The sequence below is a fragment of the Amblyomma mixtum genome, chromosome 3, assembly GCF_055824585.1.
Source record: "Amblyomma mixtum isolate Tamu chromosome 3, ASM5582458v1, whole genome shotgun sequence".
Taxonomy (NCBI): domain Eukaryota; kingdom Metazoa; phylum Arthropoda; class Arachnida; order Ixodida; family Ixodidae; genus Amblyomma; species Amblyomma mixtum.
In genome coordinates this window covers 429,584,157-429,607,428 of record NC_143014.1, presented here as the reverse complement: position 1 = coordinate 429,607,428, position 23,272 = coordinate 429,584,157, and the positions used below count along the sequence as shown (strand labels likewise).

The following is a 23,272-nucleotide window of genomic DNA, read 5'->3' as shown; positions in this document are numbered from 1 at the left end:
CATCAGTGTTATTAATTACTCTGTAAATTACGCAGTCGTCAGCAAACAAGCACATGTTAGATGAAATCTTTAAAGGTAAGTCATTGATGTATATTAGAAATAATAACGGGCCAAGAACCGACCCCTGGGGCACACCTGAATGTACTGGCACTGGTGATGAGTCGTGGTTATTGGCGAAGACGAACTGAGTACGGTTACTAAGAAAGGCACGAATCCAATTGAGTACATTAGGGTCAATGTTAAGTTGGCTCAGTTTTAAAAGTAAAAGAGAATGACTGACTTTATCGAAGGCTTTTGAAAAATCTAAGAATAAGCAATCAGTAATGAGTCCAGAGTCTAAAGAAACATGCAAGTCGTTAGTGAAAATCATTAACTGCGTTTCACACGAGAAGAATTTGCGAAAACCATGCTCAAACTACTACGCTGTAGCGAGGGGCTGGAAGTAGTAAGGGAATGCGTATACTTAAGGCAGGTAGTGACCGCACATCCCGATCGTGACAGGGAAATAACTGGAAGAAAAAAAAAAGCGGTGGGGGTTTAACGTGGTTAAACCAAGTACACGTGCGAAAGCAGGGGACAGTTAAGCTCCGCCTTAAGGGCTTTAGTAGTTTTGTGGACAGAATCGGTCATTCTCTACTTAACGTTCATAGATCCATGGGAGTCCTCATACCATTCCTGGCCCTGTGGCGCAGCGGTTAAGCGATGCGCCACTGCACTGGCAGGTGTTTGTTTCTATCACAGCCACCAGCAGGGATTGTGTGCAACCTACGTTGCTGTTCCCGAGCGGCCTCTCGCGACCCATCATTAATTTAACTGCCATCCGCAGGTTTGCTCACAATCCGCGGGGCAGGCTGTGATTACGCCTCGAGGTTACACGAACTAGGTGGCGCGACGCCCTCCTCCCATAGGCTACAGCTGGCGCGACGCTCCTCCGAACTTTCCCGAGCTTCCTCCCATTGGCTGCAGATTGCATGATGCTCCTCTCAACTTACCCAACTTAACCAGACTAGCTCGGGCAAGCTCGGGTTAGTTCGGAGCGCCAGACAAGATTCTTGCTCGGAGTTGGTACGTCTGGAATGGCGCTTTCGCACTTATAAGAATGGGGTGAAACGCATACGGCAGGTTCTCTCAGATCACGGATGGCAGTTTACCAATATCCCTCAGGAGAAAACTATACAGCAAGTTATCTTACCGCTACGCGAGAGTCACCGCCCGCTGGTTTTACAGTTAGTTTGGCTTCACCGCTTGACATAGATGTGGCGTGGAAAATGAGTACAAGATCCCGAAGGCCACCCTAAAGCACACTCCACGTTCATCTCGTCACGCGCTTTCGCAGCGCGCTAGCTCTACCAGCGGTTGTCCAATCCACGGTGCTGACCCGTCCATGCCCCAAAAGTGTTCGAAGAGTTCTTTTTTTTTCTCCAAGTGCGCAGCTCGATGTATCGGACGACCGGTGAAATTGTAATTTCATATATAGCGCAGTCTGCCTATACTTTTACACATGCTTTTCATAGGAGTCAGACCCGAGCCCTAGCTTAAGCCCGAGCCCATGCACTGCTCTGTTCTGACCGTGTGGTCGCTCTCGCTTCCATGTTTCAGCGGCTGTGCGTTGCATGTGACAACTAAGGCACTTCGCTTATATAGTGATTTGAAAATTTAGAAAAAAAAAAATGACGCCATCGAGACGGGCCTGAAACCATGACGTCGAATTGTACGATAAAGAAGCAAAAAAGGAGCCCCATGATGTGCTACCCAACTAGACACATCAGCCACGCGTAGGATGGGGAGGGATTGGTTGTGAGCACGCCCAATCCTTGAACCCCGCGATTAACGACGACTCGAGAAGACTGACGACGAAGTTGTCCGCAGAATGCCTGTGAAGGCTCACAATGTTGGGATTTGAAGGCGCGGGCTCCTTTCCCAAGCCATGCACCCTGAGAAGCCGAGCACCAGGCCGGGGCATAGCTTGTACCCATTTTGAGAAAACCGGTGGGTACCCGGCCGGTGGCGGGAGTCGAACCCACCACCTCCCGAAGCCGAGGCGGGCGCTCTACCACGAGGCCACGGCTGCGGTGAGAGCTTGTGCCATAGGGTTCGTATTTTGTAGCTACCATTAAGAACATGTCAGGGGAGAAGAAATTGACACCAAACAAAGGGAACAGAACAGCAATTGGTTCCGTCAGAGAATACTTTCTTAAAGATACATGAACCAGCTCGGGCTTGAATGATTATAGTTTTGCACCCGCATTTTGATGCCGACACGACAGGTGGCGCTCACTATTGGCGCATTGTTTACTTCTTCTTCAGTGAATGTGAGAGTAAGCTCTAAATGAAAATTACAAAATCATAGGCAATGGCAATGTAGAAGTCCTACATCGTTTACCTAACAGGCATGCCAGTAGCCGAGGAGCAGTGAATAATAATAAAAAAATACTAATTCCTGGTGTGAATAGCAAAACATAGAAAGAAAAAAGTATTCACGAGTTGCTCCTCAAGCACACGATAAAGTGTTAGAAGATGACGTGATCAGAGAATTTCTGGTGGCCAGTCCCCCTCCGTGGGTATGTGCCATTAAGCCTGAGGACATCATCATCATCATTTTGTTCAGCTGCGGAGTGTTCCCGCTGCCGTGTTCACGCAATTCTGTTGCCATGCAAGCGACCTGTCGTCTTTGCCAAAACTAACCAGGCCGCATGATTTGCTGCTCGGTTGTGTATAGTGGAGACCTTACGGCTTCCTTAAGGATAAAAAGGTCTTGAAAGGAAAGAAAGGTGGTTCTTCTCACCTTAAAAAGATTAAGAGTTCGAGGGTAGCACCATATACGACAGAGCAGAAAAGCCTAAACCCTGGTTACTTTTGGCATTGACTGTACGGGCTGCTGACATTGCCGAGGCCCCTCACAGAGGTCTTAGAGTTAAGGCTTTGGACGGACGGAAAGCGGACGGACAAAATTGGAGGAGACACTTAAGCTTGGCCTTAAGGGTATGAAGCGATGGCGTATTAGGTTAATTCCCTCGAATATGCAGAAGGTCTCTCTACTTTACAATCATAGGTCCCTGGGAATCCTCATACTCCTCCTGACGCAGTGGTGCAGCGGTTAAGGGATGCGCCACTGCTTTGCGATGGTAGGTGCTCCCAGCGGGGGGAGAGGAGGGGCCCTTGTTCGGCCAAGGTTGCTCTTCCCGAGCGACCAATCACTAATTTGACTGCCACCTACCACAGTGGCAGTTTGCTCACTATGGTTTGGTTTGGTTTGGTTTATGGGGTTTAACGTCCCAAAGCGACTCAGGCTATGAGGGACGCCGTAGTGGAGGGCTCCGGAAATTTCGACCACCCGGGGCTCTTTAACGTGCACTGACATCGCACCGTACACGGGCCTCTAGAATTTCGCCTCCATCGAAATTCGACCGCCGCGGCGGGATCGAACCCGCGTGTTTCGGGTCAGCAGCCGAGCACCATAACCACTGAGCCACCGCGGTGGGTTTGCTCACTATCCGGTGGGCAGGCTGTGATGACGTCACAAAGCCACGTGACCTAGGTGTCCTACCTGCCTCCTATAGGTTGCTCTCTGGTGACCACCTGCCAGTCATGCTCGTGCTTTTTCGCTGACAACGTCCACAACGCAGAGATGACATTTTCTGGACAACGAGGCTTTAACGCTGTCGCATTAATACATGTGGTCCACGGCGATGTCCGGCTCTGGACGAGGTGTCATCAAGAAGTCTAGCAGACGACACCCCAGTACAAGCAGCCCACAGTTCTATGGAACACTCTCGGCAGTGTCTGAGTTTGTTTCTCGCTCTTCGATTCTTGTCTATAGCTTGCACACGTCTCGGGTATTCTATTTTTAACGCGATAGCTGTCATAGTAAGATGATTGTTTAGTTGACTAGTGGACCAAACGAAAAAAAAGTTGGTAGGGGTTTAACGTAGTTAAACCGAGTAGAAGCGCGAAAGGAGGTGCTTATTATTATGTTGGGGTTGGGGGGAGGGGGGGGGGCATTAAGCTCCGTTTGGTCATTCTCTATGTACCATCCATAGATGGCGGCGGGTCCTCATACTACTTACTACCAGCGCAGTGCGCAGCGGTTGAGACTCGCCACCGCACTGACAGGTGGCTGTTTAAATCACACCCACCGGTAGAGATTCTGCGACCAATGTTGCTCCTTCCGAGCAAACTCCAGTGAGTCGCGTAGTAATTCGCGTTGCGAGGCAACGGCAAAAGATCGCACATAATCTTGGTCGGTGTTGCTGAGCATGAGGGCTCTCGGTCAAATATTGCGCCTAAGAGCTGCAGCGATTTTTGTAGCGACAGCTACACTACGCCAGCTGCTCGAGCCTTCAGCGTGGCACACTTGAGCTCCGTGGCCTTGAGCCGTTTGGTCTCGTGGTGCGGAGCAGCTGCTGCTGCCGGAGGCGCGGCGCGCCGGCGAAACCGAGCTGCAACAGCTGTGCGCATGCGCCGTGTCAAGTAGGAGAGGGGTGAGTAGAGAGGGAGAGAGGTGTCGCAGCAGTACAAGTAGGCGGCTCGGCGGAGCTCTCGCGACACTCCAGGTTTAACCACAGCTAAACCAGATCCATTTTTTTTCCCTATACACAAGGTGGGGTCAGAGACCCATTTTCCGAGCATTTTACCGCGGTAAGGGGAGCACCAGGCTAGGGGAAACGTTTTACCCAGTGGAAAAACTGGTGCTACGCAACGGCATGCACTATGGATCCAATACCGCACAGCCCGCATGCGAGGCGGTGTATAGCTGTTGTAGTAAGGTGCGCGTGCATCCGCTCTCAGCCTCGTCAACATCACGCATTCGCGAAGGACAGAGCGCATGCGCTGCACGGAAAAGAAGTCCAAGAGGAGGAGAACGTGACATTGAATGCGTCTGCGGCGGCGATAGGCGCCGAAGCGGAAAGCGACACAGCGGACCAGATAGAGTGCCGAAGCAGAAGCGACAGAGCGGCACTGACGTGGCAGGCAGCTCCTGAATGTCGAGGTGGTTGATGAGACGCCCTAACAGCAGGGCCATGGATGAAGAAGAACAACGTCATGTGGAAGCTTGTTCTCGCGATGTGGTGCGTGGGCGTGGAAGCGTCCACAAGCCGAGGAGGAGCAGGGACCTTTGATATAGAACTTTCGCATCGTACTCAAGAGGAGCGGAATTGCTGAGTACCAACGGTTGGCGCGCTTCCCGAGGTGCGGCTCGGAAACCGGCGATAAAACAGGATTATACAGAACCCAAAACGCCGCAGCGCGGTCTCGGGACGTTGTGTGAGGTCGGGAGAGACGCCAAGACCTCGAGGTGCTGACTCGGGGTGTTTTAGCCACCCGACGTCGGTGACTTCAAGACCACATCAGTGCTAGGCGAGCTTTCGAAAGGCGCAAGGCAACGCAGCAGCTAGCGATGAAGATCCACATTACAATATCATGGGTGTCATGGTGGTGGTAGTAGCTTATTAAAAAAAGTTAAGGAAAAGAATGTTGCCGGCTGCGGCAATTGCTGTATAATATCTTTAGCACCCGATCTGCTGACTCGGGGTGCTTTAGCCACCCGACGTCGGTGACTTCAAGACCACATCAGTGCTAGGCAAGCTTTCGAAAGGCGCAAGGCAACGCAGCAGCTAGCGATGAGGATCCACATTACAATGTCATGGGTGTCATGGTGGTGGTAGTAGTTTATTAAAAAAAGTTAAGGAAAAGAATGTTGCCGGCTGCGGCAATTGCTGTGTAATATCTTTAGCACCCGATCTGCTGACTCGGGGTGCTTTAGCCACCCGACGTCGGTGACTTCAAGACCACATCAGTGCTAGGCAAGCTTTCGAAAGGCGCAAGGCAACGCAGCAGCTAGCGATGAGGATCCACATTACAATGTCATGGGTGTCATGGTGGTGGTAGTAGTTTATTAAAAAAAGTTAAGGAAAAGAATGTTGCCGGCTGCGGCAATTGCTGTGTAATATCTTTAGCACCCGATCTGCAGCCAGGGGAAGTGAAAGAGAGAGGATAGCGAGGAGAAGTAGAGAGGGGAGAGATAGGAAGAAAGGACAGGGGATGGGTGTCATCGCTGCTTAATTTTTGTTGTTGTGAAGAATCAGCGCGTAAACTGGGTGAGGTACAGGTGAAAAGACAAGACAAGAAGACTCGTCTAGTTTTCGCTCTGACTTCTTCAGAGCATGCAACACCAACTAGCCTGGCAGCTTACTCTCCTAATGTTTTATTACCTGAGGAACCGCGGATGAATGTGGCATGGTTTCGAATCCCGACCTGGTGCAGGCTTTTAGAGAGCTGTTCCGCTTAGGCCAACGGTTCTCGGCCTACGCGCAGTTGTAGGGGCTAACATCAAGCGTTCAATGATCTCCTGAACCGCGCCGTGAAAGAAGTGACGCAGGAGGGAATAAAGGAAGGAAGAGAAATAAGTGCCGCAGTGGGAAGGATCAGGATAAATTTCGACGCCGTGGGGCCGTATATATGAGGATCCATTACCCATTTTATACAATAGCATAAGAAGCGTGTCTGGCCATTTTGAGTTGACGTCGTCATTTCACCCTGCGGAGCTGTAGACAGCGTTATAGCCCCCCCCCCCCCCCCCCCCCCCCCCCTACGCAGAAAACCCGACGTCGGCGTTGTGAGCGAAATAGCGCGAGCATGACTACGGCGGGTGGTGCCCAGAGAGCAACCTAGGAGGCCAGTGCTCTACCTAGGTCACTTGACCTGCCGCGTCATCACAACCTGCCCACCGTGGCAGGTTGCAGTTAATGACTGGTCACTTGGAACAAAAATTACGAGGAATTAACTTTAGCGGCTAAAGTTGTGAAAGGCGAAAGCCTGAGTGCTGCATTCTGCTACGCGATTGTTCACTTCACATTTTGTTGGTGCATTAATTAACTGCCAATTAATGACGCTTAAGCTTCGCCTTTAGGAGTGGAACGCCACAGCGTGTTGTAGCGCTGCCAGGGAGTACACGGAACGCCACCATCCGTTCGGCGCGATGCGTTGCCCTTTGAACGCAACGCTTTTTAAGGAAAGGAAATGGGGTTGTAATTCTCTGTCGTCTCGGTGGACACCTGAACCGCACCGTACAGGAAGGGAGGAAGTGTGCGTGAAAGAAGAAAGAGGTGCCGTAGTGAAGAAAGTGGAAATTGTATTTGAGGAAAGGAAATTACGCATTAACTGTCTCACATATCTCAGTAGACACTAGTCGAATATTGTATTTGAGTAAAGGAAGTTGCGCAGTAATTGTCTCACCTATTTCGGTGGACACCCGTCAAAATGCGCGCGTGGTGACGTCACGACAATTTGGACCAATCTGAAACGCGGACAAATACGCCTTGCTCGTCGGTAAATTGGTTTTTGAGGAAAGGGAATGTATCTGTCTCTCATATCTCGGTGGACACCTAAACCTCGCCGTAACGGGAAGGGAGGAAGATGGGAGTGAACGAAGACACCGTATTCACTAGACGCACCTTTGTTCATTCCAAACCATCGACCTGGCATGGCGGAGTGGTAGGGTGCTGGACTCGCACTCCGGAGACCGGGGTTCGATTCCCAAGCTCGGCCAATTTCTCACTCGTTTTTATTCATTTATCTGGTCTGACTAGCAAGATTAATTGGACTAAAGTAAGCAATTAACTAAACTCGGTCAAACTTACTTGGAGCATCACTATACGATCCCTTTTAATTGATTGCATGATTAGTAGCCAAAGTACAATTGGCCCCGTTTGAAATTCGCGCACTGTGACGTCACGACCGTTTCGACCAACTGAAAAGCGTGACATTTCTGTCGACAGCTCCTGCTTACAACGATGAGGCATCAAAGGCTTCCGCCTTAATAAACCTGGTCCTCAAAAGGCCCACCTGCCATCGTAGGTCAGGGGCGCATCGCTTAAACGCTGCACCACTGCGCAAGGAGGTGTACGACCCCTATAGAAATGGTCTAAAGACAGTCTATAGACCTCTTATAGACTTTATTGCCTTCCTATATATATTTCTTTTTCTATTCATAGTCTATTGACAGTTTATAGACAAAAGTCTACTAAACATGTATGGCCGTAAATCTATAGATTGTCTATAGAATGTCTGTATCATTTTTATTGCCTATAGACTGTTCCCTAAGATTTGTGCATAGAGATTCTATAGACTTTATAGACAGAAGTTTATGGACAGTCTATAGACTGTCTAAAAAAATTTGTTAGGGGAGGACTCCCACGGTTCTATGAATGTAAAGCAGATAGACCTTCTGCGTATATGGGAATCAACCCAATACGCTACCGCGTCATACCCTTAAGGCGGAGCTTAAGTGTCCCTCCATTTTTTTTAAAAATTAGTTAACATCCCTGCCTTTCCCCCTTCTCTGTATCTATCTAGTATCGTAGGAATTTTAAGTGTTCGCCGCCACATCGTAGCTGCCCGAGAGACGGAGACCCTCGGAAGGAAGCTCAAATTTTGTATTTAGTATTACCTACTAAGACGATGTCAAGAACTCGTCACTTTTAATTCTAATTGGTGATTTCTCGTTGAACATTCTCCTCAGATTTGCTGATTGAAATGAAACAACAGACAAGATGGCTTTGACCAACAGACGTTCGCACTTTATTCGGTGAGTCATTTCAGGGCAAACGCTTGTCGTCGTAAGGCAAAGTTCATCACGAAAAAAGTTGGTCTCTGGAAAAAAAAATAATAAACGACGCAGGCTGCTTGCCAACTAAGCACGTCACTAGCCCCTTGTACAAATGGAAACCCCCGCAGTAGTTTGATTGTCCTGCGTTCACATGTATGTACACACGACACTGTATTAAAGACAGCAAATACCTTTTCAAGCCGAAGACAATATACTGCACTGCATACTATGGGATACAATACATCTACTGCATTGCAACATTAATGGACAATCATAGAGAGCACTTTGGCAGGCACACAAATGGCGGGTGGTTTGAGTTCATTGAACTGTGAAGTTACGGTGACCTTGTTCGCTTGTATCTCAACTGACATTGTGACCTGGATGTCCCGCGTGAACATTCTCACAGCTTGCCAGTAGCGTGAGCGTCCATACAGCATGAAGTGAGCAGGATTGACACTTAACGGAATGTGGCAGTTTGACCAAAAAAGCCGCCAAGTCTTCATCACCGACGCGTTGTCTTGCAGATAGGTACAGTATATCAAACGACTGAAACCGCATTGTGGGACAAGAAAAGAGATTGATTTATAGTCTGGCATAAACCGTTTCTTCTGTTTTAGATAATGCTGTTTTTCCATTGTGATGAGTTGGGCGGTGGGAGAGACTCCATTTTCTCACATGTAAGGCAAATCTATAGCACAGTTTACCGAAGCATAAGTAGGCGACCTCAATGCCTCAGTCATGGGTAGGTTGCCCCTGTGGCGTGGCTTGGTACGTCAAATTATGAAAAGAATCTTATTTTCTTGTCCAAAAACAAGAGGGCAGTCCGAAACAAGGACGCAATGTCTATCAACGCCGTTTGTTACAAAAACCGAATGTCCCGCGAAAAAGTTTCTTCTGTAATCTTTTATCTTGGTTATTATTTTTTTTTTCATGATTAGACCATAGCTTCTCTCTGTAGATTCAGAACTTCCTACAGCATACTTTTTCTGCACTGTTTCCAGCCCGTAACTTTTGCTAAACGACGGCAAGCAACATGCAACCTATTGTAGATACTCACAACCAAGCAAGCGCTACGTAATAAATACTAAACAAACGTCAACTTGTCGTCGACTGCAGCTGCGGCCTGCATGCCTCGCCTGCGTTGGACGCCATATGTTGGTTTCACTTTATTAGGAAAAGAAAAACGATGATTCCTCGAACTTTAATAACGCCTTAAGGAGCAGTCGCACTTCAGAAAGTTGTGACAAAACGAGAGTAGCAAACGCGGCATGAAGTTGGCACTGGAAGGCTCAAGATACGCCGGGTGCTTGAGATTCCTTAGAGAAACAGAGCAACAGACACGTCTGGGCAGTGGAAAAAGGCAGGCCGCATACCAAGGGTTCTCTCTAGACAAAGCAGCATTGAAGTCGGAAGAAGCGACAAGCGCCCTGCGATGCTGACAGAACGAAGCGCAGAGCAAAGGAAGCAAGAAACCGCTGAGAAGCTTGATATGACGTCACAGAGGAGGCAAGTGTGCGCTTCATCCTGTCCAGCAACTTATCCTGCGCTTCCTTCCGACAGTGCGAGTTCAGCGGTCAGAAGAGATTATTCGTTCAGCAATTTGTCACGCGCACACTCTCTTTTAGTACGACAGCAGTGGACATGGACTGTTACGTCGAGCGGTGGATGTCCCTGTGTTTGCGCAGGGTGTCGGCTGCGCCTGTGCCTTAACGCCGGCTCCGCCATTGAGGGTGGAGACCATTTTCTTCCATGGTGAAGACACTCTCTGGTAAAAAGACGCAATTTTGGTTGAAACAGTTTTGTTACACTCTCTGACCAAGAGACGCCATTTTGGTTCCAACTGTTTTGTTACTCTGTGGCCAAGAGATGCCATTTTGGTTCAAAAAGTTTTGTTTCACTCTCTGGCCAAGAGACGCCATTTTGGTTCAAAAAGTTTTGTTACGCTCTCTGGTCAAAAGACGCCATTTTGGTTCAAAAAGTTTTTTACACTCTCTGGCTAAGAGATGCCATTTTGGTTCCAACTTTTGTTGCGCGAACACGATTGTGAACGCCAAGCTTTCAAACTGCTAGCTTAAATAACTGCGCAGAATACCATGGGGGCGACAGATGGCGCCACGTTCCCGTCAGCTGCGTGCGCGCCTGCCGCGTCGGAACCAATCAGCGCGTACGCAGTGGAGGCCCGCGGAAGCGAATCACAGTAGCGGATCCTGCATCGCGTAATGCTACAACATAGCGTTTATGCCCCAAAATGGCGTTCATGTCTACACCCTGATTTACATTAATAAGCGACCTGCTTTGACGGCGCCACGTCACGGCGAATCGCGGAAGTGGCAGGGAGTCCAGCGGGCATTGCATACCTTCCAGCACGATAACAATGCCAGTAAAAGAGAGAAAGCCATACCGACAACGAAACGCTAGCGTTTATGGAAAACATTTGAGAGAACGCCTGCAGTTTATCACTCAGCTCACGAAAGAGAACTGTAAGTTGGCAAATGCGGCGACAAAAACAAGTGCATGAAGGCCTGAGCCCTGCTACCGCGGAAAACTCATTTTAAAGGCACGGCGGAGATCCTAGAAGTTCTAGGGCAGGTGACGATACTTCAAGGCAACCCGTGGTAGTGCGGAGAAAGATATACAAAATGGCGCCTGCTGAGCCTATCCATAGAACCGTGGTGAGCTGCCATTAACAGTCATCTCCTAAGATGACCGAGCGTGTGACCAAGCAGTTTGACATGTACGGCTTACTCCTATCGCGCGACAGTGTTTTTTGTTATTCACATGTGATTCGGTAGGCCACGAGCAGCCGCGATGCCAAGAAAGCCACGTTAACCGGCGGTGAAAAACACTGCTGCGGACGGCTGTATGCGTTAGCGGCTGTTGTACGAAACAGCCCACGCGTTGTGGATCATCGTGTTCGGCACCCTGTATATCTTGCTCCGCGGTTGTGCTAAGAGTCCTATCGATTAGTCCCACAGGAATCCAGGTCCGGCAACAATGGCAGACTGCATGAAGTCTGCTGGAAGACGGGCCATCAGATCTGGCGAAGGCGTTTTGTCACACTTGTAGTTCTTCCTCTTCCTGCGACAGAAGCCGATTTTGGTGTCGAAGTAATATTTGTTGGGGCACTTGAACAGCTCGGCCTTCTGGGACTTGCCACCCGTGCAACGGTAGAAGTGTTCGCAGTCGCCTTCGAAGGCAAAGTTGCCGTCCTTGTCACACAGGATAATGTCCTCGAGCTTCTTGGGCTGGCGACTAGAGGGCGTCGTTGTAGGCTCCATCGTACTGGCGGCTGGTGTTGTCGGCGCTTCGGTCGTCGCGGCTGGAGTTGAAGCCACGGTGGTCGGTTCCATCGTAGACGGCGTGCTCGCCTCGGGAGTCGTAGCTTCGGAGGGCGTTGTTGCTTCTGACGGCGTAGTAGCTTGGGAGGGTGTTGTTGCTTCGGACGGCGTGGTTGCTTCTGAAGGCATCGTGGCTTCAGACGGTGTCGTCACCTGTGGAGTCGTTTCAGACGCCGGAGAAGTCGTCTTGTCGCAGGGTGCCGTTGTCGCCTCTATGGGTTCTGGGCGAGGCGACGGCTGTGGCTGTGGTTGTGGTTGCGGCTGCGGTTGGGGTTGTGGTTGCGGTTGCGGTTGTGGTTGGGGCTGAGGCTGTGCATCGCATGGTGGAGCGTCGTGAGGCCAGTTGCAAACGCTGTAGCGCTCGTCGAATACGAGTCCCGCGGGACAGTCAAAGTGGACTGCTGACAGCCTGCCGTCTTGGTAAGTGTCAACACAACGGTAAAATTTGTGGCAGTCAGCGGGGTCCCGGAAGAATCCTTCTCTTGTGCATACTGATGAGTCGGCCGGGCGAGGTGGAGGCATAGGATGCGACGGAGGTGGCCGTGGCTGTGGCGGCCTGGGCTGTGGCTGCTGTGGAGGGCCGGGCGGTGGCTGCTGAGGAGGACCGGGCGGCTGTGGCGGCGCGGGACCAGGCGATGGGGCACAGCTGCCGGCCGCGCTTGGGTCTGAAGAGCCGTCACAGGCGGGTGCATCGTGAGGCCAGTTGCAAACGCTGTAGCGCTCATCGAATACCAGACCCTCGGGGCAGTCGAAGTTAAAGACGACGTAAGTTGCATTCTGGTAGAAGTCTACGCATCGGTAGAACTTAGTGCAGTCCCTTGGGTCGCGGAAAAATCCAGTCCTGCTGCACTGTGGCCTGCAGGCCTCTCCTGTAGGAGGCTGACTGGGTGGCTGGCTTGGAGGTTGACTGGGTGGTTGACTGGGTGGCTGGCTGGGAGGCTGGCTCGGTGGCTGGCTTGGTGGCTGGCTTGGCGGTTGGCTTGGCGGTTGGCTTGGCGGCTGGCTTGGAGGTTGGCTAGGCGGTTGGCTTGGCGGTTGGCTTGGCGGTTGGCTTGGCGGTTGGCTTGGCGGTTGGCTTGGTGGTTGGCTTGGCGGCTGGCTTGGCGGTTGGCTCGGTGGCTGGCTTGGCGGTTGGCTCGGTGGCTGGCTCGGTGGCTGGCTAGGCGGCTGGCTCGGTGGCTGGCTTGGCGGCTGACTTGGCGGTTGGCTCGGTGGTTGGCTCGGTGGCTGGCTTGGCGGTTGGCTTGGCGGTTGGCTTGGCGGTTGGCTTGGCGGTTGGCTTGGCGGTTGGCTTGGCGGTTGACTTGGCGGTTGGCTTGGCGGTTGGCTTGGCGGCTGGCTCGGGGGCTGGCTGGGTGGTTGACTTGGGGGCTGGCTAGGGGGTTGGCTTGGGGGTCGGCTTGGTGGAGCAGGGGCAGCACCTACGGTCGGCCCTTGGCCGCCTTCACAGGGAGGTGCATCTTGTGGCCAATTGCAGACGCTGATCCTCTCGTCAAAGACAAGCCCAGCTGGACAGTTGAATTCATAAACGACGTACTGCCCATTTCCAGATTGGTCGACGCACCGGTAGAATCGGTGGCAGTCTTGAGGATGTCTGTAAAATCCGGCGGCAGGACAAGGCAGTCCCGAAGCGTCAGGTGTTGTGGGCTCTCGAGGCGAAGTCACGTCTGTGGCTGGCGGCGCGGGACCTGGTCCTTGCGGTTGTTCGGCTGGTGGACCCGGTGGTGGCTGGGCTCCAGGCTGACCGGGTGGAGGACCTTGCGGTGGCTGCGATCCTGAGAAATTAAAACAGTTGCCAATTTTAGTTTGTGCATGCTGTACGAGCAAAATCAAAATAGAAATGATATGTGAGACGTTGTGTCACAGAAAGAGCAACGTAGATTATAGAATCATCATCAGCAGTCTGACTACGCCCACTGCAGGGCAAGGGCTTCACCCATGTCTCTCCAATTAACCCTGTTCTTTGCCAGCTGCAGCCACTGTATCCCCGCAAACGTCTTAAAGTCATCTGCTCCCTCCCCCTGCCCTGTTTCTGGCGCCCCCTGCTACGCTTGCCTTGTCTTGGAATCCCTTAAGGCCCCGCGGTTATCTTGCCTTCGCATTACATGCCCTGCCCAAGCCCATTTCTTCCTTTTGATTTCGACTAGGATGTCATTAAACGCCATTTGTTCCCTCACCCACTCCGCCCGCTTCCAATCTCTTAACGTTACACCTATCATTTTTATTTTCATAGCTCGCTGTGTTGTCCTTGATTTAAGATGACCATTCTGTGCGAGACAGTTTTGCAGAGGCTGGTGACCGCATGTAAACATATTAAGGTTAAGCATTTAAGGTGCGAATTCGCCGCTTTTTCTCAGAGTGCGCTTCAGGTAGCAGTAATTTCGTCGCTTCAGGCCAATTTAGCGTGGCTTATCTCGCAAACGGGACGTTTTTTGGTCAATTAAATTGTGCAGCAAAGAATATTTAGCAAAACAGCTTGGTAGCACGCTTTCCGCCATTGTCTTCTTGGCGGATTTAGCCACCATTACTAAATCTTTTTCGGTGTCTTGCGTCATTAGCATCTTCACAACAAAAATGATTCCACGATCCCTAGAATACAAATGTCATAAATACTGGTCCTTTAATAAATTTTTGCATATTTTGACAATTTATAAATAAAAAATTGGCTGGGCACGTAAAAAAATTGGTGTTTTCAATTAAAAAACTAAGGAATTGCTTTGTTCAGGCATAAATATTAAAGTGAGGGGTTTCTGAGCTCATTTTGTATGCCTGCCTTAAAATGATTCTACGTGGCGTACCGCAGATGGCTCAAAATATGAGCTGCAGCCATTCGCGACGCATTATATCCCGGCGGTAACCGAAGCCGACATAAAACGAGTCATGTACATACGCTGTGACTGAAGGAGCTAAAATACGAGTACATGCTTAAGCCAGTATTTATTAATGTCAACATTTCTTCAGTAATCACAAAAACTTATGAAACAAACTGACCAATCGCACAAGGGGAAAAATGCATTCTGTGGAGATCATCGCTTTAAACAGAACTGATAGCGCCGCACGTCGCTAGCGTTTTGCAGTGCGCTTGTAACAGTATTGAGCAGGTAGGTTAGATACCCAAGCCGTACAGGTAACTGTCCAATATTGGAAACGTATTGGCAAAGGCCATTCCTACAAAGGACCAGAGTGAAGCCATGCAATACTGGCCAATTACCTGTGCTGCAGGGGTAAATGAGGTTCTCGTAATGGCATAGATATTGAGGTAGCCAATACTGAACGAAACCAAGGAAAGCATAGAGGGTCGTTTTTAATTTACGGGGTTGATGACTGTGATGTTGATCAATAGTAGAAATAAAATACATTCCGCCAGTGGGAATCAAATCCACGACCTCCGTTTGTCGCGTACGGTGCTTTTCCAACTGAGCTACGGTTGACGGCTGCCAATCTTATACTTTTCGGAGACATTTATGTAGCGTGTAACCTATCCTTGAAAGTGTTCACTAGCGCCACCCACGGCCCTCACCATTTGATCTAGTTCCACGGGACACTAACGGTAATACAGACCATTCTATGTCCGCCGCTTTGGACAAAGCTGGCGCTGCTGAACATTGTCAAGGTTAGCTTACACGCAACGTAAATAGCCCTCAAAAGTAAGAGTGGGCAGCCGCCGCCATAGCTCGGTTGGTAGATAAACGTACGCGATATACGGAGATCGCGGGTTCGGATGCCACTAGCGGTATAGGGTTGCTTTCCTTTTACTTTGTTACGAATTTTATTTTCACCCATGTCGGCAAAGTTCGGGTGTCCAACGTGATATGTGAGACAGTTACTGAGCCACTTCCTTTCCTAAAAAAAATTAATTTTCATGAAGTAAGTGCATCACTAATTTCCCAATACCCCTCGCGATGCGTAACTTTTTCCACTTGCCGCGTTTCAAGCTTCCGGCACTTACTCTACCTCCCCCCACCCTCTCCCCAACCGCGTTTGAATTATCCCTATGTTTTCAAGCGCAGCCTTGAAGAGTGTGTTTGCAAAATGATTACCTGGCGGCACAGCTGGCTGTCCGGCTGGTGGCGGCGCTGGCGCTCCCGCAGGACCCTCACCTTGCCCCGGCTGTGGACCTGCAGCTTGGTCACAAGGCGCCGCCTGATCAGGCCAGTTGCAAACGCTATACCTCTCGTCGAACACAGTTCCTTCTGGACAGTCGAACCTGTAGACCACGTAATTTCGGCCGGTCATGTAAAAGTCGACGCAGCGGTAGAACTTTTTGCAGTCGCTCGGGTCTCTGAAGAAGCCCGTCCTGGGACAACTCAAAGCTGATGGCTGACCATTCGGGTCTCTCGCGCCTGGCGTGGCCCCAGGCTGTGGCTGGGGTTGTGGCTGAGGCTGTGGTTGGGGCTGAGGCTGAGGTTGGGGCTGAGGCTGTGGCTGGGGTTGTGGCTGAGGCTGTGGTTGTGGCTGAGGCTGTGGTTGGGGCTGAGGCTGTGGTTGGGGCTGAGGCTGGGGCTGTGGCTGGGGCTGTGGCTGAGGTTGGGGCTGGGGCTGTGGTTGTGGTTGGGGCTGAGGCTGTGGTTGGGGCTGAGGCTGGGGTGAAGTGGGCGCGGTGCTTCCCGGCGTTGGTGTCGTGCCAGTGGTATCGGAACCTGTTGTCACCGAAGGCGTTGATGCTGTGCTGTCTGTAGGTGTGCTTGCTGGTTCTGTCGGAGTAGTTCCTGTGCTATCGGTAGCAGGGCTGCCAGTTCCAGGAGTGGTAGGCATGGTTTCGGTCACTGTACCGGTAGTGCCACTTGGGGTACTAGGAGTTTGAGGTGGGCTCACTGGGGGAGCCGGAGTCTGGGAAGGAGTAGGTGCCGGTTGAGGGGCCGGTTGAGGTGCCGGTTGAGGGGCCGGTTGAGGGGCCGGTTGAGGTGCCGGTTGAGGTGCGGGTGGAGGTGCGGGGCCGGGCGCTGGTTGCCCGGGACTAGGTGGCCTGGGAGCTGGAGGCTGTGCAGGAGCAGGCGGTGGTGGGGGCGGCGGTGCTGGTTGTCCTCCACCGGGACTTCCGCCCGGTGCAGGCATGCCGAGAGGTGGTCTTTGGTCGCAAGGAGGAGCAGCATCTGCCCAGTTGCATGTGCTGTAGCGCTCGTCAAACACGAGCCCTTCGGGGCAATTAAATTCGTACGCGACAAAACCGTTGCCGGTGTCAACGCAGCGGTAGAACCGATGACAGTTGTCGGGGTGCCTGAAAAAGCCTTCCTGAGGGCACGGCAATCTACTGGGTCCTCCGGGCTGGCTAGGACCAGGTTGGCCCGGCTGTCCCGGTGGTACTTGACCTGGTTGTGCGGGTCCTGGTTGACCTGGCTGGCTTGGCTGCCCTTGGCCAGGCGGGAATGGTGCGGGCTGCCCCCCTGGTTGCCCTGGCTGGCTTGGTTGTCCTTGCCCTGGTGTTCCTGGTAGGGGCTGACCGGGCAGTCGGTCTGGTGGACGCGGCTGCCCTGGCTGACTAGGTCGTCCTTGACCTGGTTGTGCTGGTCCTGGTTGGCCAGGTTGTCCCGGCTGACTGGGCGTTACTGGAGGACTTGGCTGACTAGGTGCCTGTGGGGCTTGACCTACTGGTGGAGGTGCAGCACCATCGCACGGCGGCGCATCGTATGGCCAGTTGCATGTACTGTAGCGTTCATCGAACACAAGCCCCTCTGGGCAATTAAATTCGTAGATTACAAAATTACTTGGGCTGCTCCCACTAACGCAGCGATAGAACCGGTAGCAACTTTGCGGGTGTCTGAAGAAGCCTTCTCTAGGGCACGACGGTTGCTGATCTCGGCCACCTTCATCTCCGGAGGGGTGACTTGGGCTAGCACCACCAGGCGTAGGCTGTCCTCCCTGGCCTGGCTGAGTTGGTGTGCCTCCTTGACCAGGTTGTCCTGCTGGCACTGGCTGCCCTGGCAAAGGTGGCTGTCCCGGCTGTCCTGGCCGCCCTCCAGCGCCTGGCTGCCCTGGTATTCCTCCTTGACCTGGCTGTGCCGGCTGACTTGGCCTTCCCCCTTGTCCTGGCTGGCCGGGTGTTCCTCCCTGTCCTGGCTGCTCTGGACTGCCTGGCTGCCCAGGTGTAGGCCCTTGTCCTGGTTGAGCTGGACTTCCCGGCTGCCCAGGTGTAGGCCCTTGTCCTGGTTGGCCGGGGCTGCCTGGCTGACCTGGTGTAGGCCCCTGTCCTGGTTGTGCGGGACTGCCTGGCTGACCTGGCATAGGCCCTTGTCCTGGTTGGCCTGGGCTGCCTGGCTGACCTGGTGTAGGCCCCTGTCCTGGTCGTGCTGGACTGCCTGGTTGGCCTGATGTAGGTCCTTGTCCTGGTTGGGCTGGGCTGCCTGGCTGACCTGGTGTAGGTCCCTGTCCTGGTTGTCCTGGACTGCCTGGCCGACCAGGTGTGCCTCCTTGCCCTGGGCTGCCTGGTGTACCCGGCGTGCCTCCTTGTCCTGGACTGCCTGGCTGACCAGGTGTGCCTCCTTGCCCTGGGCTGCCTGGTGTACCCGGTGAGCCACCTTGTCCTGGACTTCCTGGCCGACCAGGTGTACCTCCTTGCCCTGGGCTGCCTGGTGTACCCGGTGAACCACCTTGTCCCGGACTGCCTGGCCGACCAGGTGTGCCTCCTTGCCCTGGACTGCCTGGCCGACCCGGCGTGCCTCCTTGTCCTGGACTGCCTGGTCGACCAGGTGTGCCTCCTTGTCCTGGCGTACCTCCCTGACCAGGTCTGCCGCCCTGTCCGGGAGACCCACCTTGTCCAGGTGACCCACCTTGTCCAGGTGACCCACCTTGACCTGGCCTGCCCCCTTGACCAGATTGGCCACCCTGTCCTGGTTGTACAATAGCGGCCGATTGACTTTCACAGGGAGGTGCCTGGTATGGCCAGTTGCAAACGCTATACCTTTCGTCAAACACGAGTCCCTCGGGACAGTTGAACTCATAGACGTCAAAGCCATTTCCGCCTTCGCGCCTTACGCATCGATAAAATCGGTAGCAGTTGTACGGATTGCGGTAGAACCCTTCCCTGGGACATGGTAAATTCTGGTTCGAAGGTGCTGCTTGTCCAGAACTTGGTCCGCCCTGTTGTCCAGAACTTGGTCCGCCCTGTTGTCCGGTGGTTTGGTTGTCGCATGGCCGCGCGTCACCCGGGAACGGTCGGCCACCGGTTCCTCCAGGCTGACCACCTCCACCACCCTGCTGCGGCGGCCCCTGAGGCTGTGTCGGGAAAGTAGGCTGTTCCGATGGGCCGGGCTTTGCGTTCCTGCACGGTCCCTCCACGGCATACGGGTAGTTGCACGTGTTTTGTGCTTCATCCCAGACTAGTGACTCCCCGCAGCTGAAAACGTACACGACGAAGGAGTCCGCGCCGCCCGAAACGCATCGGTAAAACTTGTTGCAGTCGTCTGGGTGGCCGAAGAAACCTTCCCTTGTGCACTTGGGGACACCTTGGCTACTTCCGGGACCTTGGGGCTGGCCTTGAGCTTGACCGTGTTGCACGGACTCCTGACCTTCGATTGGGGATGCGATGGTGTCACTCTGGGTACCACTGCTTCCGGGCTGACCCTGTTGGATGCTTTCGTGGGTGCTTCCGCCTTGCGTCTGGCTGTCCTCGGGAACGGCATCAGCTCGTGACCAGCCCGAAGAACCAGTGCCACTTGGTCTGCCTTGGCTCCAGCTATTGTTTCTAGTCGCTTGTTGTTGATTCGTGACGCACTCTGAGTAGCTGTACTCGGGGTAGTTGCAGGTGCCCGTGCCTTCGTCGAAGACGAGAGTTGCAGGGCAGTTGAACTCATAGATGCTGTAGAAGGAGTCTTGCTCGTACCGCACGCATCGGTAGAACCTGCGAGAATTTTAGAAGTGGAGCTTTCAGAGCGCGTTGGGGCACAATTCAAGTGGTTTCTATGACTTAACAAAAACAAATATTAAATAATCACCGAATAGGGCGCTCCCGACTCGCACTATCTACGTCGAGGCTACGGGACTGCACCAGTTGGTTATATATTCGTGGATTCCAGTAAAGTTCTGCCGCCTTCTTATGTTTCTTTAACGCGATAGCATTTAGCGTATACTACCTTAATCCGTCCGAAACTCGAATACGCGTCTGCTATTTGGGATCCCCATCAATCTTGTATCATCAGTAACATCGAAGCCCTGCAAAACCGTGCTGCCCGATTCATCTTTTCTGATTCTTCATGTTATACCAGCGTCACGTCATTGAAGTCTAAAGCCGAGCTAGATAACTTAGCACTGCGCCGTAAAATTTCCCACCTATCACTTTTCCACAAGCTTTATCACCATACTTCCCTTCATGGTGAATTCTTTCAGCTACCTGCAGTTATCTTCCCACCTCGCGATCATCCTTACAAAGTTAAACGCATGAACTGCCAGTCATCCCATTATGCTTATTCTTTTTTACCGCGCACAATAACCGAATGGAACGCTTTACCATCACACATTGCCACAGAATCTGACCTAAATAAGTTCCAACACCTTATTCGCTGATGTTTCAACAAGATTTTTTTTTCAGTGTTCTTTCTTCCGCCTTGTATTCTTTTAATTTTAAATTTTTGATTTTTATTTCGCACTTTTTCCGTATCGTCTTTTTCTTGGGGTGATGTTATTTATTTCTCAAATTTTCCTACTATGTGCATTGTTGCGACTCTTTTTGTGGATGCCTATTTTTGATTAATATTTTGTGATTTCTATTTTATTTCAGTGCAATATTTATTTATTTATTTATTTATTTATTTATTTATTTATTTATTTATTTATTTATTTATTTATTTATTTATTTATTTATAGAATACTGCAGGCTGGTAAGGCCCAAGCAGGAGTGGGATAAACATACAGGGAACTCCGACGACCAGCAGAAGACGACGCCAACAGCAGAATTCAGTAGAACGGATGTAGTAAATACGGAGCATGAAAATAAAACCAGTCGCAACAAACAACAGACAATATTTAACGGTCAAGTACTTGTTCATTGGCGGAAAGCACATTTTCGGATACAAACACATGAGGGGGTAGGTTGTTCCAATCTTCTATAGTTCGTGGAAAGAAAGAATATTTAAAGTTATTGGTAATATTTTAACCATGTTCCTATGCTTTGTACTTACTCCCCCCCTCCCCCAAGTAATACCCTCAAATGAGGGCCTTTGGGGGTATTTTGAATAAATAAATAAATAAAATTTGTCGCCGGGAGTGTACGACAGAGTGCAACCGACCTGTTGCAGTCGTAGGGGTGCGCGTGGAAGCCGTCGCCTCGGCAGGGGAGTGGCTGTCCCTCCCGGAAGCTGGAACGCACGGGAGCCCGTAGCGGCTGCAGCGGGGGCCTCAGGCGGACGTCGTAGGCGGGGCCCCGGGCAACCTGGTTGTAGCAGGGGTCGTCGCCGTGCGGCACCAGGCACAGCCGCTGGAACTCGTCGAACGCGGTGCCCTCGGGGCAGCCGTACGTGTAGAGGGTGTAGACGCCCTGCCGGCTGCGCACCGGCGCGCACCGGTAGAAGCGGCCGCAGTGGTTCGGGTCCCGGTAGAAGCCCTCCTGGTAGCACGGGTAGCCTGCGTGTGCACGGGCATAGCAACCAGGTGAGAACAGAGAGACTGGTGGCGACATGCTTACCCCACCGCACGTACTATCAGCAAGAAATGAAACGCGAACAAGACAACTGAGCCAGAGACAGCAAAATAAAAAGCTCTTAGCCACGGGAAGCTCGATACAAGCTCAGGTTATTTGAATTTCGAAAGCGCAAACAGTCTTCTTGAGAAATGTTAATCAATCTCGCTTGTAGTTCCTCTCTAGGAGCTAATATGATGGTGTTTTTGTGTTGCCACCTCAGTTTTCTTGTTCGCGTTTCATTCGTTGCTGATAGTACAATGCCGGGAGAAAAAGTGGAGCATGTAGTGTAGTCCGTACAGCGATCAAAAGGGGTGCTTTTACGTAGTCTGCAAATTTCCTTAGTCCTGTCCTGATATGATTTCCATTTCTGAATAAATGCATTCATACCCCTGAACACTCCTGTGACTGTCTGTCTTATTCACATGTACTGCGGCTGGAATGTTATGTACTGCCTGGGCCTTCGACTATTTAAAATAGACCCACTGAGTTACGTGATTTTTGCAAATGGCGACCGATACTTCCCCTGAGTTTATAAGTGACATTCGCAAATACCTGCAGGAATTGCACTTATGCCGGAGTATTCGATGAGTTTTGACTGGCGGCGGCAAAGCTGAGGTTCACAACAACCTGCGGCCTTTATCTCAAGCTTTGCCGCATGAAAAGAGTGTGTTGTGGCGAAGAGCTTGACACGTACTGACACTGGTGAAACTACGCTAAAAGATCAAGTAGCACCACATAAAGACGAAGATTGCTATTTTAAGGAAGCACGTTTTGTAAGTTTTTGCTTATCCCTATTTATATTTAACGCAGTAGTGGGCAGCAGAAAGGTATGTGGGTTGATGAGATCAAGAAGTTTGTGGGGATAAAATGGCCGCAACTGTCAAAGGACAGGGTTTTTGAGAGATGTGGCCGAGACATTTTTGTCTTGCAATGGGCGTAGCCAGGCGGATGGTGATGATGATGGCGATGATTGACATTTATTGCAAAATGAAGTGAACTAAGTCGTATCGACAAAGTTTGCAAATTGTACATTACTATATTGTCTTTTATCGTGAAATAATGTGGCGTTCGGGCCGGCTTGCTGAGCTTTAATGTGGACGCGGAGCACTTAAATTTTGTGTGAAGTCCTTGAATTTCCAAGATGCGCTGCCGTTCAGAACAAGGATGAATGAGAAAAAAAAAAATGAATGCCACCTCCCGAAGCACTGCAGAGAAGCACACTTTCAAGTAGCTCTACTTTGGAAGTCTGTTTAATAGCCAACAAAGTATGACTGCCCCGACTGATTCATTGTAAATAGTAAAACATTGCATTAAAGGCCGTTTCGTTAAACATTACAGTTATATATGACTTATCGTCACAATCGTACTGGATCAAAAAGGCAAAAAGTAAGTCTCCTTGCTAAAAGAAATCATCTCATCATCATCATCAGCCTAGCTACGCCCGCTGCAGGGCATAGACCTTTCCCATGTCTCTCCATTTAACCGTGTTCATTGCAAGCTGCTGTCACTGTATCCCCGCAGACTTCCTAATCTCATCCGCCCACATAACTTTCTGCCGCCCCCTGCTACGCTTGCCTTCTCTTGGAATCCACTCCGTTACCCTTAATAAGGACCAGCGGTTATCTTGCCTTCGCATCACATGCCCTGCCCAAGCCCACTTAGACTCGGATGCCATTAACCCACGTTTGCTCCCTCACCCACTCTGCCCGCTTC

General features: G+C 51.4%; 1 protein-coding gene across 1 annotated transcript in view; it reads right to left on the bottom strand.

Annotated features, from left to right (window-relative positions):
- Nucleotides 1-8,553: 8,553 nt before the first annotated feature.
- LOC149358067 (uncharacterized) overlaps nt 8,554-23,272 on the bottom strand; it is a 95,568-nt gene continuing 80,849 nt past the window's right edge. The window contains exons 3-5 of the mRNA XM_089585040.1: nt 21,168-21,501; nt 15,987-19,783; nt 8,554-13,721 (exon numbers count right to left, since the gene is read on the bottom strand). Coding sequence (XP_089441166.1) covers nt 11,572-13,721; nt 15,987-19,783; nt 21,168-21,501 — 6,281 coding nt within the window. The 3' untranslated portion in view covers nt 8,554-11,571. The remainder of the gene's footprint in view (nt 13,722-15,986; nt 19,784-21,167; nt 21,502-23,272) is intronic.